The sequence below is a fragment of the Rhea pennata genome, chromosome 7 (assembly GCF_028389875.1).
Source record: "Rhea pennata isolate bPtePen1 chromosome 7, bPtePen1.pri, whole genome shotgun sequence".
In the NCBI taxonomy this organism is placed as follows: Eukaryota; Metazoa; Chordata; class Aves; order Rheiformes; family Rheidae; genus Rhea; species Rhea pennata.
This window is the reverse complement of record NC_084669.1, coordinates 7,740,964-7,753,598: the sequence shown is the minus strand read 5'-3', so window position 1 is coordinate 7,753,598 and position 12,635 is coordinate 7,740,964. Positions and strand designations below refer to the sequence as shown.

Here is a 12,635-nt window from a genome sequence, read left to right as displayed (position 1 = left end):
AGAGGAAACTTCAGTGATATAGGTCAGGTAGTTGTGAGGAGAGATTTAATGTGGGTCCATATAAATATTTTGTTTTAGTCAGCAACTGCGGTTTTCTGGATTAAGCATCCTTTAGATCTCTAGGAGACTAGGAAATGCCCTAATCTGCACTACTGGGATGTGGCATAGGAGAGATACAGAACTGTAAACCTCTGCCTTTTCATCCTGCAGTTTCAGCATGCGATGATATAACGAGCTCATGCAAAAAGCTCTGCAGGAAAGGGAAAATGTGAGCAAATATAGATCCTGCCTCCTTCTACATGGTTTGTGTCAGATATGATATCTCTCAGTGCTATCAGTGCTCATGTACCCAGACAAAAGAAACATTACTGACAGCTTTTCTCACTGCTAGGTGGAGGTCAACAAATGAAGCCAATATAATTCTCATAGCTAGGCCTTACTGACAGGGATTAAAGCTCTAGGTGCTATAGGATTACGAAGTTGCCTTGACAGACAAGTTAGTTTTAACTATCAAATCTAAAAACTAGAACTTGCGTAAATTGAGACAGATATCATCATGAGCATATGGGTTCTTGAGAAGGTGCCTGACAGCTTTTCATTGGGTATCTGCCTTTTCACAGGAAAATATTGGTGATATTTATGGTACTGTGTCAAAAGCCTAGTGGGTTCTCAGCCATGGAGATGGGATCCAGCTGGAAAGTAGCAGTGTCACACTTACAGAACATTTACTCTAATTTGAATAAGAATAAGCAATTTAGGAATTATGCCCTTGAGACATAACTCTCTTAAGAGAGGTCAGCCTCAGGTAGTGTAGAAATGAGATTTATTTCATTGTCTTTTGAGAAAGCTTCAGTAAGGTGGCATGATCTCTATGGGGCTTTGCACTTGCAGAGTACCATCTTAGGCTCTCGTTGTTCTCTTGAGGTATGTCCTAAAGAACCTGACATACATTTGTTGTGATGTACTTACTGAGTTTGGTAAACTCTGGTGATGTCTTGTCCTAATGAGAAATGCATGCCAGACAGATCCACATGCACACCTATTTCTGGACTTCTGTAAAGTTTGTTAAGAGCAGAATAAGATCTTTGCTGCTCAGTCACCTCTGTTAGAACCATGCTGCACTTCTCTGGCTGCTCTTTGTGTGGCTTAAAGTGGTTTTCTGGCATGAGAAGTTGCTCAAGCTTGACTGATTTTGGTTTGGAACAGGAAAACCCCTAGGTGTATAACTAGGGTTGCCTGTAGACACTCCACTAGTGGAAGCCTGAAACAGAGTAGAAAGGTTAGCTGTAGACATAACATTACATCTTTAGTGTAAGCAATGCTGAACTGTTGCTGCTTGCCCCAGGAAGGGAGTGAGTGAGCCAGCTTGAAAGTTTATTTTAGGCATCTTAGATACACAGTCTAATATATTCTGACAGGTTTGAACAAAGAATGACATCAGTGCTCATTTTGTTTTGAACTGTATGAAGGGGAACTTTTTCCAAGAAAAATAATATTTCACTGACCTCAGACAAATTAAGCTTTTTTTAAAAAAGTGAAATTTGGATGGTAAACTACTGTAAGAGTCTTCAATATGTTCCTAAATTTCAGAGATTATAAATATTAGAAATAAAAGTGGGAACACATGCCTGAGGCTGTCAGTTTTGTAAGTGACTTCTAAATCCCCTAGGAAGTAATTCTGTAAAGGATTAGCAGAGGGGATGTGTCCTGTTGCGCTGCATTAGACTTTAGCTGCTTCAGGTTCTTTTGAGGAAGTGGGAAAGCCATCTTGAAACGAACAAAATGCTGTGAGATTTAATAACCCCACCACTGCAGCTGAAGTGCACTACTGAGGATAGATGAACTTGACATAAACCCACTGGAATCTCAATCTGCAGGTTGTGGAGTGCAAGAAATGAAATTCTGCATTGACAGAGCTGAGTCAACAGGCAAGATTGAATGAGCACCTTCACTGCTGTGCATTTGAACAACTAAAGGTCCTAGAATTCAAAAGGGATTGGGAAGTTTTTGAAGTTAATAGGGCTAGGCAAATTCAGCCAAACTGGACTTATTGGCTGCTGAGTTTCATAGACTTATTTGCTGCTGGTTCTAGGATCTCTTCACCAAATTCCCTGTTGTAGGGGGATAGACATCCTTGTGGTTGTCTCATGGGTTTTCTTTGGATCAAGACCTCTATGTCTTTTCTTAGTCATTTTCAAATGACGAAGGAGTGGGGTCAGAGTGGTGTGTCTTGCATAATAGGGCTCAGTTTTTGCCCCGGGGGGCTAGAGATAAAGACCAAAGGATTGTAGTTTTAGTTTATCATTTGTACGACAGTGAGACCTCATGAACTTTCTAAATGTCATCATGCTCACTGCAGACTCTGTTCCCCTTCCTTCCACATTATGAAAATAGCTTAACCTTTATTGTAGAATTTCTAGGAGAATTGAAATATATAGGAAGTTAGTCTTAAGTGGTTTTGCATTATCTGCTATTTAACATTAATCAACATTTAACACATAACAAATAGAACTGTAAAGAGCTCAATGTTTTGGTAAAAACATCTATTCTTTGTATAGCTTTTTTTAATAGTCAAAAGAAATAATTTTTACTTTTTTTCTCCTATTCTTTCTCTAAGGATCAATCTGTTTTGCGAATATGGCTATTGCTATGCTTGAACCAGCATTACCCATCTGGATGATGGAGACCATGTGTTCAAGAAAGTGGCAGCTTGGTAAAGAACAGTACACTATTTGTTTTCCGTATATTTTATCCAACGTCTGTCTCTATTCTGGTCCCAGTAGCAATTATCTTATGTGCTTTAGGGCAGTCATTTTCTGCAACTATCTTCAAGTTGTCAGAGTGGCACAATTGCATAGATAGGTTTGTAAAAGCAATAGAAAGGGAACTGCCATTATTGCAATGTAGATCCAAACAAGGTGCAACACTTGCATTGCAAGGACAAACAGATGCAGGTGGTCACGGCACTGTGCTGGTCCCTGCAGAGTGCCAGTCCTACTGGGCTCCGTTCAGGCCCCAGCGCATCTGAAAGTGAATTCTCTGGGGCAGTTTGAGCAGCAGAGCTGGCCCGGCAGGGCAGGCTGGTACACCTGCAGGCATGCCGTGCATTCATACAGTGCAGCAACACTGACAAACTGGAGACTTATGGTTAAGTGTGGCACTATTTGATTTGATTTCTAGCCCCACATTTTAGACATTAGCAAATATGCACAAATTTCAGGTTCTATTTTTAAATATTTTTTTTGTAAAACTTTTGTGGCAACCAAGAAAATGGCAAGGATTTGATAAAAGGGCATTGTCGATTTTCAAAAGCCAGAAAACAGTTTGTGTTAGAGGTTTGAGCTTTTTCCCCCACAGGGAATCATTTATCAATTTTTAGTATGAATTGCGTGGAGTAGGCAATCACAGAAGTCTGGCACAGAGCAGGCACAAACTAATACATGCTCACCCAGGGCTGCTCACAGTGTCAGTGTGGAAAAAACATGGACTTTTTTTTTTTTTTAATGTAGTTGTCAGAGAGAAAGGGAGCCTTAAGAGCATTTTCTCTTGAATCTGAAAGATTTTACACCCTTTTCAATGGTTATTTAGTCATTCCATTCATAAGGGACTTCTCCATGGAGCTCAAGATGCTTCTAAGGAGTAAACCTGTTTTTACTGAAGGGAACGACATTTTCTAATTGAAACCAGCAAGTTGACGTTCTGAGCACAGGTTCTTTGCCTTTGGAACAGAGAACTGCACCAGAAGGCAAGTGCTTACAATTAAAGCTTAAAGTTAAACTTACGCTGGAAAGCTTAAACTTAAGCTTAGCAGTAAAATTTAGTAAGTACTTGCATTTCTGTGGTTGGGTGTAATTCTTTCTCCTACCTAAAGAGAGACTCTCAAGAGGAGTCACGAATGAAGCGTTTTACCAATTATCTCCTGTAGCAACTGCTTCAGGAGTTATTCATGTCCCATTCAAAATTAACAAAATTATTTATTCATTAGGGGAGAGAAAGAGCCAGAGACTTACTCTTTCAAGCTGTTGTTAGGTTGCTTACCTGGGTGATGGCAAGCCTGAGTTCCACTCATTCCCATACACATTAGAGTAATTTATATGAAATAAAGTAGTTTCCACAGAAAGCAGGGAGAGTGCCCTAATTGAAGCTGTTAAAGAACACTTTTTCAAAAAAACAGTCTCCACAGGCAAACTGAGAATTCATCCCCTGTATCAGATTAGACTAGAGAGCAGAACTGGAGTAATATTTTCTCTTTGAGGTGAACAGGGGGAAAAAGACAAGAAAAAGGGACTAGCTTCCACTAAGTGTCAAACTCCAGCAGCGAGCAGAAGTTACAGCTTTTTTTCCTCAGTCTGTTAGCGTCTGTGAATGCTGTGCTGCGGTGCCCAGACATCGGCGTTGTGTGCAAGAGGGTATTGGGAACTGTGTTGGATGGTGGGGTGCCTGGCCTTTACATATCACAACTCCTAAGTTTGGATCCTCTTTTTGAACGTCACTGTTTTAATAATCCGTATGAAAGAGTTACTGTCACAAACACAAAATGCATTAGATAAAGCTAATTATGTGTTCTGTGCTGTGACACTTCATATGATATTAGAAAAAGAAATCCTTGATAAAAATGTTCAATTAGCATCAAGCTAATATCCCTGCACTACATTAAGTAGTTAATATCAAATTTCGTGATTAGCCCCAACACTAACAATGATTGTGTTAAAGCATGGCATCACCACCAAAAAAATAAAAAACGAAGTTCTAATATATGCAAACTCAGACCTATGGTAGCTGTAGATAGCAGTCCTTATTGTGTTGCTGTACCATTGTATGTGGTAATAATTGCTAGCCTATAATATAGCAAAATTAATGCATAAGCAAAGAGATTTTAAACCTCCCTAAGAAGAAGACAGATTGCTTATCTACCTCCCACACAACAGTTTAATATTACTGGTGTAATGGAAATAAGATTTACGAATCTCTTGTTTGAACAGAGATTCCTAGAAAGAAAATATCCATTTTAAATTAAGACTAATTTTGCCCCAAAATGATATAAGTAATTGATTCCATTATGCTTTGTCTCATTTGACAGCATTAATTAAAGATTTTAAGCCTTTTAAATTATATCCTGAACTGCAAGATTTTAAGTAAATCTTTATCTTATACAATTTAGAAGTCCAGTTGTCTGAAACATGACTTTGGGAAGGTACAAAGAATTCTGATTTCAGTCAGTGTTACAGTGCTTAAAGCTTATTTAGAAATTTACAGTTCTGCTTCAGTATACCACAGCTTATCACTACCTTACACATCTAACTATAAGTCTTACTTGGCAAGTTTTTGCAGTATTTTCTGCAGTTTTCAAGGTCTTCTATGTAACATGACAACTTACTATACGAAGATTGCTCCAAGCAGTACCAAAGCAGCTGCAGCTACACAGGTGAAAATGTTTTCCCAGCCTCACCTCTACAATGCATGAGGATTTTAATCACAGGATATTGCAGTGCTAAAAATTACCTTCGGATTTTTCTTATGAATATCAGAGAGATAGGAAAGAAGATGGATAGACAGGAAATGAGAAAATCTGTGCTACCTTGGTGAAAGATGAGGAGCATATACACTTGAAGAAAATTGTTTGATTGTGTACCATAATGTCATGGCAGCTTTCTGAATGTGAATTACCCAATTCTGAATTTTAAAAATGAGCAAACAGAGGGCCTGTCATGGCAAGCATTAATTTGTCACACTTTCCCAGTTTTGGCAAATTTCCCAATTTTATTTTTCTTGAGAAGATTCAAAATTTAACAGGAACAGAGCAAAAATACTGTGTATTATTTCTTCCAAGAGACATAAACCACTCTGCTCCATTCCTCACAGGATCCAACGCTAAACACAGCAACGCTGTTTCCTCTGTTTTGCAGATATGTTTTATACAATACCTTCTCCTCAAAGACAGCCCATGGACTTGTATGTGCCTACATAGCTCTGCCTGGCGTTCTCCAGGCAGGTGCAGCAGAGGCAATGACACACTGCTCTATCTGTTAGCATTTCTTCTACAAAGCAGAAGCTTCTTCTTACATTTCCCTTCAGGCTTGGTTCAGACATATGATTTATGTGTAGGAGTAGGAAGCGGGTGAACTCTTGTGCACAGACTATAACTGGCTTTTAAACTGGAGAAGTTTCTGGCCACTATGGAGCCAGATACAGCCTCTGCTGTGGAAACCTTAAGACTACAAAAACAGTTGCTCCAAGCAACCTTTCTTTTAGAGTGGACGTGGGGCGTATAGTAGGATGCAGTTACTCTAGCATCAGAAAAATTTAGTTGAGTGCCCTCATCTGCACATCATCATACATAATTATTTTTTAAATTTTAAACTAATAATGAATTTCTTAAAAATTAACTTTTACTGTGAATGTACCAGCTAAGTCATTTAAAAATTATTTTTAAGGCTTGTTAATCTTTACATTATGGATATACGCTCAGCTTCAGTATTTACTTGACCAAAGACCATACCGTAGCATTATAAACTTGCCACTACTACAGGCCTTTATTGCGTTTGCATGGAGCAAGTTTGGAGGGAGACTTTCAAAGTCATAGCAGCAGTCCTGCTGTCTCCTTTCTCCAAGCAGAGATTTGCCTGCCCCCGAGAGTTCTGTGCCGGCTGCATATGCTGAGCATAAGCTCAATAAGCTCAATGTAACAGAGAAATATTTGTGAAGGGAAAAGTGAACCCTCTTGAATAAGCCTAAAGCTTATTGTAGTTAGAAATACTTTCTGCTCTTTTTTTTTTCCTGTCTCCTCTCCCATACCAGTTCTTGTAGCTGATACTGAAAAACTTTTCAAAGGCATCACATTCCTCCTGCATTTCATAGATGGTGTCATTAGATTTCATGAAAGGGCTGCAACGTACCGGATATTTGATTCTTTGTGCCATGCACCAAGACTCCATTAGATGTGTTCAAATCAAAATTGCAGTGTCTGAAATTTATTAGTTTCTTCTAACACTTCATTTAAATCACCACTGATAAAACATCTCATTCATATTTTTCAGGTGTTGCTTTTCTTCCAGCTAGTATCTCTTATCTTATTGGGACTAATATTTTTGGGATACTTGCACACAAAATGGGAAGGTATGCTTGATTTAAAAATACTAATGATGTTCCAGTCTGTTCCTATCTTGTTTCAGTGTTTCCCAGGGCTGTTCATTAATAGTGGGAATCATTAAAATTTGTTGTATAGTATTAATTATCAATCTGGAAAATAACTTTTTGAACTCCTTTGGTTATGTAACTCTGCACTTTAGACATGATGCTGAAACATTCAAGTTCTTTCTAACATCTTAATATCAGTAATGTAATGTCTAAGTGGCATTTCTTCTTTGATAGGTGGCTTTGTGCTTTACTTGGGATGATAATCGTGGGAATAAGTATTTTATGCGTAAGTAAAACAAACCATCTAGATGTTCATGTGTTCATCTTGGAGTACATGTTTTATCCATGGGATTTTACTAAGGTTTCTGCCTTATGATACATTACTAAACAATGCATAGTTAATATGTTCCAGAACACAATTCTGAGTGCTTTCAAATTTCATTACTTCAAGTCTTTTGAAGGAAATGTAGCTCTTGAAGGAGAAGGATGGTCATTTTTTTGAACTATTGCTCAATTTACAGTTTATTCTTGTTCATAACAGTAAGTGTGTCAATGGTGTAATGGCTCAGTTATCTGAAACTGTAGTCCACAAGAGGAACCAAATTCTGATTTGCACATCTGAACAAAGGATGCCATAAATACCCAGGATTTATCTGAGAAAAAGAAAACTACCCTTCTTGGCATGTGCAGTATGGCATAATTAATTTCCCAAAATTTCATTTATAGGTACCATTTGCTAAAAACATTTATGGGCTCATAGCACCAAATTTTGGAGTTGGATTCGCCATTGGTAAGAAAAATTATTATGACTTTTTACAATCTGTTGATTTTGTAAAGGTGATATAGTACAAAGTTACCTAGAAAAGTGGTTTTGAGGCTATTCGGATTTTTACATTAGTGACATCTGAGCTGTGATCCAAATTGGTAGGTAAAGCAAGAAGGCTTAAAGGACAGTGCTCAAGGTAATTTGATCTAAGCTGTTATTAGATAAGCCAGATTCTGAAGTCTGTCCAGAATTGCTCCATCAACCTAAATGGATGTTTCAAATAGTCCATGAAATTATACCTTGTTTTCAGACATAAAACAATGCACTGTCTAAAACCTACAATAGTTCCTGCTGTAGAAGACATTTGTATAGACATTTTCATAGAGAAAAATATACTCTTGAATTTTTGTTCATCTAATAGGAATGACTAAGTACATATGTGTGTACCCTTTTTCAAGTAATATATGTGAACTTTGTTTATGTTGGACCACACAATGAGACCTGAGTGTGGGTCATGGCTTGTGTTTTCAGCACGTGGCTAGTCAGCAGGTGTTCTCAGTTATCTTTGCATGCAAGGGAATTCCAGGTAGGAAAGAGTTAGAGGAACAATTATGAATTCTGAATATCGCAGCAGTTTTCTCAGAGCTGTCTTGTACTGTTGCTAGCACTGAAAGATCATGATTCAGAAGACACAAGATAAAACTACTCTAATAGTTTTGACTGACTAGGAGCTACTGAAAGCTTTTAGGCCTACAGTAAATGTGAGTTTGTACAAAGTAACTGTCTTCTCAGTGAAAGCTGTTATGAGAGGAAAGAGTCTTTGCATGGACCATCACTGTGAAGCAGCTGACATGCTCTAAGTATGCAGTTAAGTATGTGGTTGGGCTTTTCCTTCATTTATTTAAGATTAGTTGTCCTTTTAGTTGTTCTTTCATCCCTTTTTAGCACAGAGTTGGCAGAGATATTAAGAGAAAAAGCAATAGGAAGTGGTTTCCTGAAATATATTTCCTTCCCTTACCATAGGAATGGTGGACTCTTCCATGATGCCAATTATGGCCTACCTTGTAGATCTGCGACATGTGTCTGTCTATGGGAGCGTGTATGCGATAGCTGATGTTGCCGTTTGCATGGGGTTTGCATTTGGTAAGTCTTGCCTTTTCTGTTTATAATGTACTTGACAGTAATGAAAAGAGAAATAGGGATGCTGCTAGGAGTGAATCCCAGTGGCATTCACAGGCCCCAGCTTATAAGCTGGGGTAGTTACTTTCAGCAAGAAGTAAGAAGCGGGCAGAAAGGACACAGGGAAATACGTGTGGCTTCTGTTCTCCTCTGCCAAGGCGTTGTTCTCAGCTTCATTAGTTGTAAGAGGCTTGAAGCAGCTAGGCACTGAACAGGGATAAAATATTCCTAATAAAGAGGCCCTGCAACTTTTGAAAGTACCCTATGGCTACTCCCCTAACTGTCTGCAAAGGAAGAAAATCCATGCCATCCTGCCATCCCCTTGAGTTTATGATACACAGCTTTGTAGCAAGATGGTGTGCTTAGATGGTGAACTGCCACACAGGAGATGCCTGCCAAGACACACTGGATTTCCTAAAGAGGAAAATCTCGAATTCCTTCGGTGAATGTAGAGCATGGAGCATGTAAAGGTTTATGTTTGAATTACAAAGATATATTTACATTCCACAAATCGATCTGTAAAGTGGGAGTTTGCATATAAAACTACTGTTGTCTAAAGTGAACGTTGCAACTTTTACGACTGAGCAGTATTCAGAAAAAGGTTCTTATTTATAAAAGGTCCCTCTGCTGGTGGTGCCATTGCAAAAGCAATTGGATTTCCATGGCTCATGACAATTATAGGAATTGTGGATATTCTTTTTGCTCCTCTGTGCTTTTTCCTTCGAAGTCCACCTGCCAAAGAAGAGAAAATGGTAAGCAGAAAACATTTTTTTTGCTTTTGTTTCTTCAATGAAAATGAACAATAATCTATTTCTGCATCTTGGCCTCTAAGTTCCCCAAAACAGAACTGGCACAGTTTATTTCACCCTCATGCATTACCTTTGGAATGAAAAAAACCTCTCTTCATATGTCCAAGATGCATATTAAAAAAAAGCTTTTTGCTATACATATACTACTTACATTATTATATACTCTTGCTGTTACAATGTCTTTGAAGTCAGTCCTTTTTTAGCTTTTACAGTAAAATGAGCAATGATTATTATCAAACAAATAAGCATAGCAAGAGTATCTGAGGATAGAGGCTTTCAGTTTTGCACATATTTGTATTGCAGAATCTCAGCAATTCCAGCTAATCCTTTGTCATGACCTTTGCAGACTGCATTGATCTTTCTACACACTGACTAAGGCAGAAAAGGGAAAAAAATAATGAGGAGCTGCTGTTGTTTGCCAGAGATATGAAATTTAATGGATGCTCCCCACAGCTGGACATAAGGCAGTGCCAAGTGCAGGTGCTTGCTGGACCATCCATTTAAAAGGCAGGAGTAGGCTTGGGCAAATCAACAGAAGAGAGAGTTCCTTCCCAGAAAGAGCTGTGAGAAAAGAAAATTAATGTGCATAAGGCCTTTCAAAAGGAAATGATATTGTTTGAAGTCTGGAAAAACTAATGATTACAAAAGTTTGGCCTAAGGCTTGAAGAGTAAGTCAGAAGTAAGGGAAGAATGCAATGTAGATAGAGCACCTCACAGACCTATGAACTTGATTTACATTAATTAAAATTAGTAATTTGGTTTCTGATTTCATAAAAGATAGGTGAATCTTTACACCTGTGAATGCAGCTGGATGGCTGTGTGTTGAAGTCAGACCTCTGCTGAACATTCAACAGAAATGCTAATGTCCATACTCTGTTGTTTTTTTTTTTTCTTTAGGCAATACTCATGGATCACAACTGTCCTGTTAAAACAAAAATGTATACTCAGAACAACATCCAGTCCTATCCAATAGGTGATGATGAAGAATATGAAAGTGATGAATAACATTAAAAGCCATATCAAATATTTTTGTGTACGAAATGCAGTGTTTCATGTGAAACATCTCATCCAGAAATGTTTTAGTTGTACTGTACTTTTAATAGTGAAATAGTGAAAAACAAAACAACAAAAAAGGTAAATTATTTATTTCCCATGATTATGAAGCAGACTACTAACCGCCTTATAAGGAGGAAAAAAAAAGCTTTTATAGCAGATTTATATAGTGTTAACCTTTATTTTGTGCAATTTTATCATATTAAGTATTACACAGTATATTTTTGATTAAATGTGTAGTATAAATCTGTATAAATGTGAATTTAAATTTTTTTTAATTAACTCATTAGCACACAATATTTCATATTCTAGACTCATAGGAAAGAACTGAGCTGTTGATAGTAAATTATTACCTAATTTAGTCATCCAACTTAAAAAAAAAAAAAAAGTTTCGAAGAAAACATACTTATCCAATTTTTAGTCTCTTAAGTATTTACTTACCCTTGTAAGTACATTCACAGGAGCTAAAGACTGAAATTAAGAGCATAGACATCACTATGAATTTTATGATCCATTTTGGATCATAAAATACTAAAATAAAAGGCCTTAGCTTCTTTGCTGATTCAAAAATAAGCTTTACATAACCACTCATGAAACACCAGGAAAAATATTCTGTAGATGAGTGCATTGCTATTATTCAATACTCTTTTAAGTTTTAAATAATTGGCCAGCTATGTCTATGTCTATGTCTATGTCTATGTCTCTCTCTCTCTCTCTCTCTCTCTCTCTCTCTCTCTCTCTCTCTCTCTCTCTCTCACACACACACACACACACACGCGTGCGCGCGTGCACAGTAAAAAGGTTTGTATGAATGTACATAGTTCCTTTCCTTTAAAGGGAATAACAGCATAAAAGACAGGGCACATATTTATATTCTTTTATTTTGGCTCTTATTTTTAATGTGTCAACATTATTTTAGACACATTTTAAATAACTAGTTAAAGAAGCTGCAGTATCATAGCTTTTAATTTTACAGAGTACTGCAATTAAGCTGATGCCTTTAGTAGTTTGAACAAGAAAATATTTTACATGCATTTGCATGGATGCCTAGAAATTGCATATATATTTATTTTTCAAAAATGAAGTAAAAATATCAATTTTGCTAAAAATAGTAAGAACCAATAGCTTGTGCCAATATCAACATTTGGGGACAAATGTAGAAAAAGCACTGCATTGAACTTTCAGCACTGAGAAAAATCAGACTTTGAAAGAAAGCATTTAAAAAAAATCACAATGTCCTTATCTATTGTGGTGTATGTTTTTTATTTGTAAATTAAAATCTTTATGTGCCTTCTTTCATGTAATTGCACATGTTTTATGTATTACAGCATAGATACTATGTTTACATATAGTTTTGTAAAGTGTATATACTATATGGTCAGAAAAATTGAAAAAAATATAGTGGATCAAACTTCAAGTATTGCTTTGTCAATAATTATACATTCAGACTGCATTAAAATAATCTAAAATAAGTTCATGACCTATTGTAATAAAATGTAGTAAAAAACGCTCTCCTCATGTTTTGCATTTCTATACGCTGTGATTTACCATATATTGGGGGTGGGGTGGGGGGACAGGGAACAGAGCGGAGAGGGAAACAGAGGCTGACAAACATTTCAGCTCCAGCACTCCTCCTTGTGCTCCTCTAGTCAATTTGTCATCGAGGACAAACATTTCCACATGGGTGGTAT

The 12,635-nt window shown here is 37.2% G+C and overlaps 1 protein-coding gene across 1 annotated transcript in view; it reads left to right on the top strand.

Moving 5' to 3' along the window:
• The window catches only part of SLC18A2 (solute carrier family 18 member A2), a 28,105-nt gene extending 17,020 nt beyond the window's left edge, over positions 1-11,085 (top strand). The window contains exons 9-15 of the mRNA XM_062580002.1: positions 2,618-2,713; positions 7,038-7,116; positions 7,372-7,423; positions 7,864-7,927; positions 8,927-9,046; positions 9,701-9,834; positions 10,789-11,085. Coding sequence (XP_062435986.1) covers positions 2,618-2,713; positions 7,038-7,116; positions 7,372-7,423; positions 7,864-7,927; positions 8,927-9,046; positions 9,701-9,834; positions 10,789-10,896 — 653 coding nt within the window. The 3' untranslated portion in view covers positions 10,897-11,085. The remainder of the gene's footprint in view (positions 1-2,617; positions 2,714-7,037; positions 7,117-7,371; positions 7,424-7,863; positions 7,928-8,926; positions 9,047-9,700; positions 9,835-10,788) is intronic.
• Positions 11,086-12,635: the final 1,550 nt, after the last annotated feature.